A 1,875-nucleotide genomic window follows, 5' to 3' on the forward strand; every position below is an offset into this window, starting at 1 on the left:
TACTACATTTAAGCTTCTCTGTTCAAAAATAAAAACTAAATGAAAACCCGTAAACTAAAAATTAAAACAAATTCTCTTTTGTTAAACTAAAGGATATGTTTATTCAACAACATATGAGAAACAGAGGGTTTGTTTAGCAATAAAATTCATAATCGTCCAAAATATTGATCTATAAGCGCTTGACGGGCCCGATTTCCTGGAGAGGTTCTAGAAGAACTGTTGGTATTTTGTATTTCATTCCGGCTGTCTACAGTTTCTATCATTGCAGGGTACTCAGCATCGACAACAGGATCCGGATCTGCTTGTTGACGAGCAATATTGTGGAGAACACAAGTAGCTATAATAATTCCAGGTACTCTGCTCCAGTGCACTTGGATTCCTCTGGACAATATTGGAAATCTTCTTTTCCAAACTCCAAAAGTTCGCTCTATTGTATTTCGACTTCTTATCTGTGACTCATTGTACAGAGATTGCGCTGATGAACTCACATTTCCTAATGGAGTCATCATAAATGTGGTTTGAGCATAACCACTATCTCCAAGCAAACAGAAATCACCATATGCTCCCTGAACAAAATATCTGCGCTGATTACAATTGTCCCAAATGTGAGAATCATGAGAAGACCCATGCCACCTTGCAACGACATCGGTAAACAATAAATCTGCAGAACAGATTGCTTGGGTGTTTACTGAAAAGTAACCCTTTCGATTCCTATATATTTCCGCATATTCCCCTCCTGAAATTGAAGTAAACTTAAGTATACAAGTTTCTACTCCTGCTAGTTGCAAATACATAAATTGTACCTACATATGGATGTACATACCTGGCGACTTTATCCTGACATGAGTGCAATCTATAGCCCCAATGACCCGCGGAAATCGAGCAATTTCATAGAACTTCACTGCAGCTTTCCTCATGTCTTCTACCTCTGTCGGCATTCGTATAAATTCTGGGTACAAACGTGCTATAGCATCAGTAACTTTATGCACGATTCTGCTTGCAGTAGACTCATGGACACCAATGAAGTCCCCACACGTTACGAGTTGACTACCCGTAGCATAGAATCGCAATGCACATAGTAACTGGTTCATAGGAGATATTGCATTGCTATGGAACAAGTCAGTATTATGTTTAATGTGAATAAATTGAGCCGAAGTACCAACCTCTTTGAGCATTCTAACCACGGTTTAAGCTTGTCTAAAAGGAAAATAACGCTTTCCTTTTGCAAGCGAAATCTCCTGTGGAATGCTTTCTCTCGCAGATCATTATAATGATCACTTCGCTCCGCTGTTGATCTATTATAGAAATCTGAGTTGACGTAATCAATGATTTCCTCATCATCGTCAGAATGCACCAATTCGTTCATCTTTTCATTTATTTACATAAAATATTTCACAATTTAAAGAATTTAAATTTTATTTGTATTTCTAGTTTTCGGCAGAACTGACACTAACTTAACAATTTAACCCTCAAAATTTTGTGGGTTAAATATTTAAGTTTTTATCTCTGAGTTAATGCCTAACCTACTGTTGTGCAAGCCAATTTATTAATTTAACCGGTAAACTTCGAGTTAAATAGATAACCTGCTGTTCTGCAAGTGGGCCTTAGAGTGTAAACCTGCTAACGACCAAAAAACATATTTTACTGTAGAGGCAAAAAACTAAATATATCTTTAACTCTTAGTCTAAGGTGCAAATCCTACATATACATAGTTTGTTAATCGCGCGACGTTCTATGGCCCTAATCCAGAACGAATGAAAATAATTACGTTTTTATGGTTTTATTGGCGAATTTCTAACTAAGCAGGTTTTAGTTTTTGTATTTTCAAAATTGAAGTGCATTTAGCAGGTTTTTTTTATGAATAATATTGTTTCT

The 1,875-nt window shown here is 36.3% G+C and overlaps 1 protein-coding gene across 1 annotated transcript; it reads right to left on the reverse strand.

The window, feature by feature from the left end:
• Window positions 1-1,599, reverse strand: LOC118749736 (putative nuclease HARBI1). Its single transcript, XM_036484514.1, has 3 exons — window positions 1,164-1,599; window positions 824-1,107; window positions 1-736 (listed from the first exon to the last, which is right to left on the reverse strand). Exons 1-3 carry the CDS (start codon window positions 1,364-1,366, stop codon window positions 147-149), a joined length of 1,077 nt encoding a protein of 358 aa, XP_036340407.1. The 5' UTR covers window positions 1,367-1,599; the 3' UTR covers window positions 1-146.
• Between the last annotated feature and the right edge of the window lie 276 nt (window positions 1,600-1,875).

This window comes from Rhagoletis pomonella, unplaced genomic scaffold (assembly GCF_013731165.1).
Source record: "Rhagoletis pomonella isolate Grant_MI unplaced genomic scaffold, Rhpom_1.0 Rhpom_scaffold_00038, whole genome shotgun sequence".
In the NCBI taxonomy this organism is placed as follows: domain Eukaryota; kingdom Metazoa; phylum Arthropoda; class Insecta; order Diptera; family Tephritidae; genus Rhagoletis; species Rhagoletis pomonella.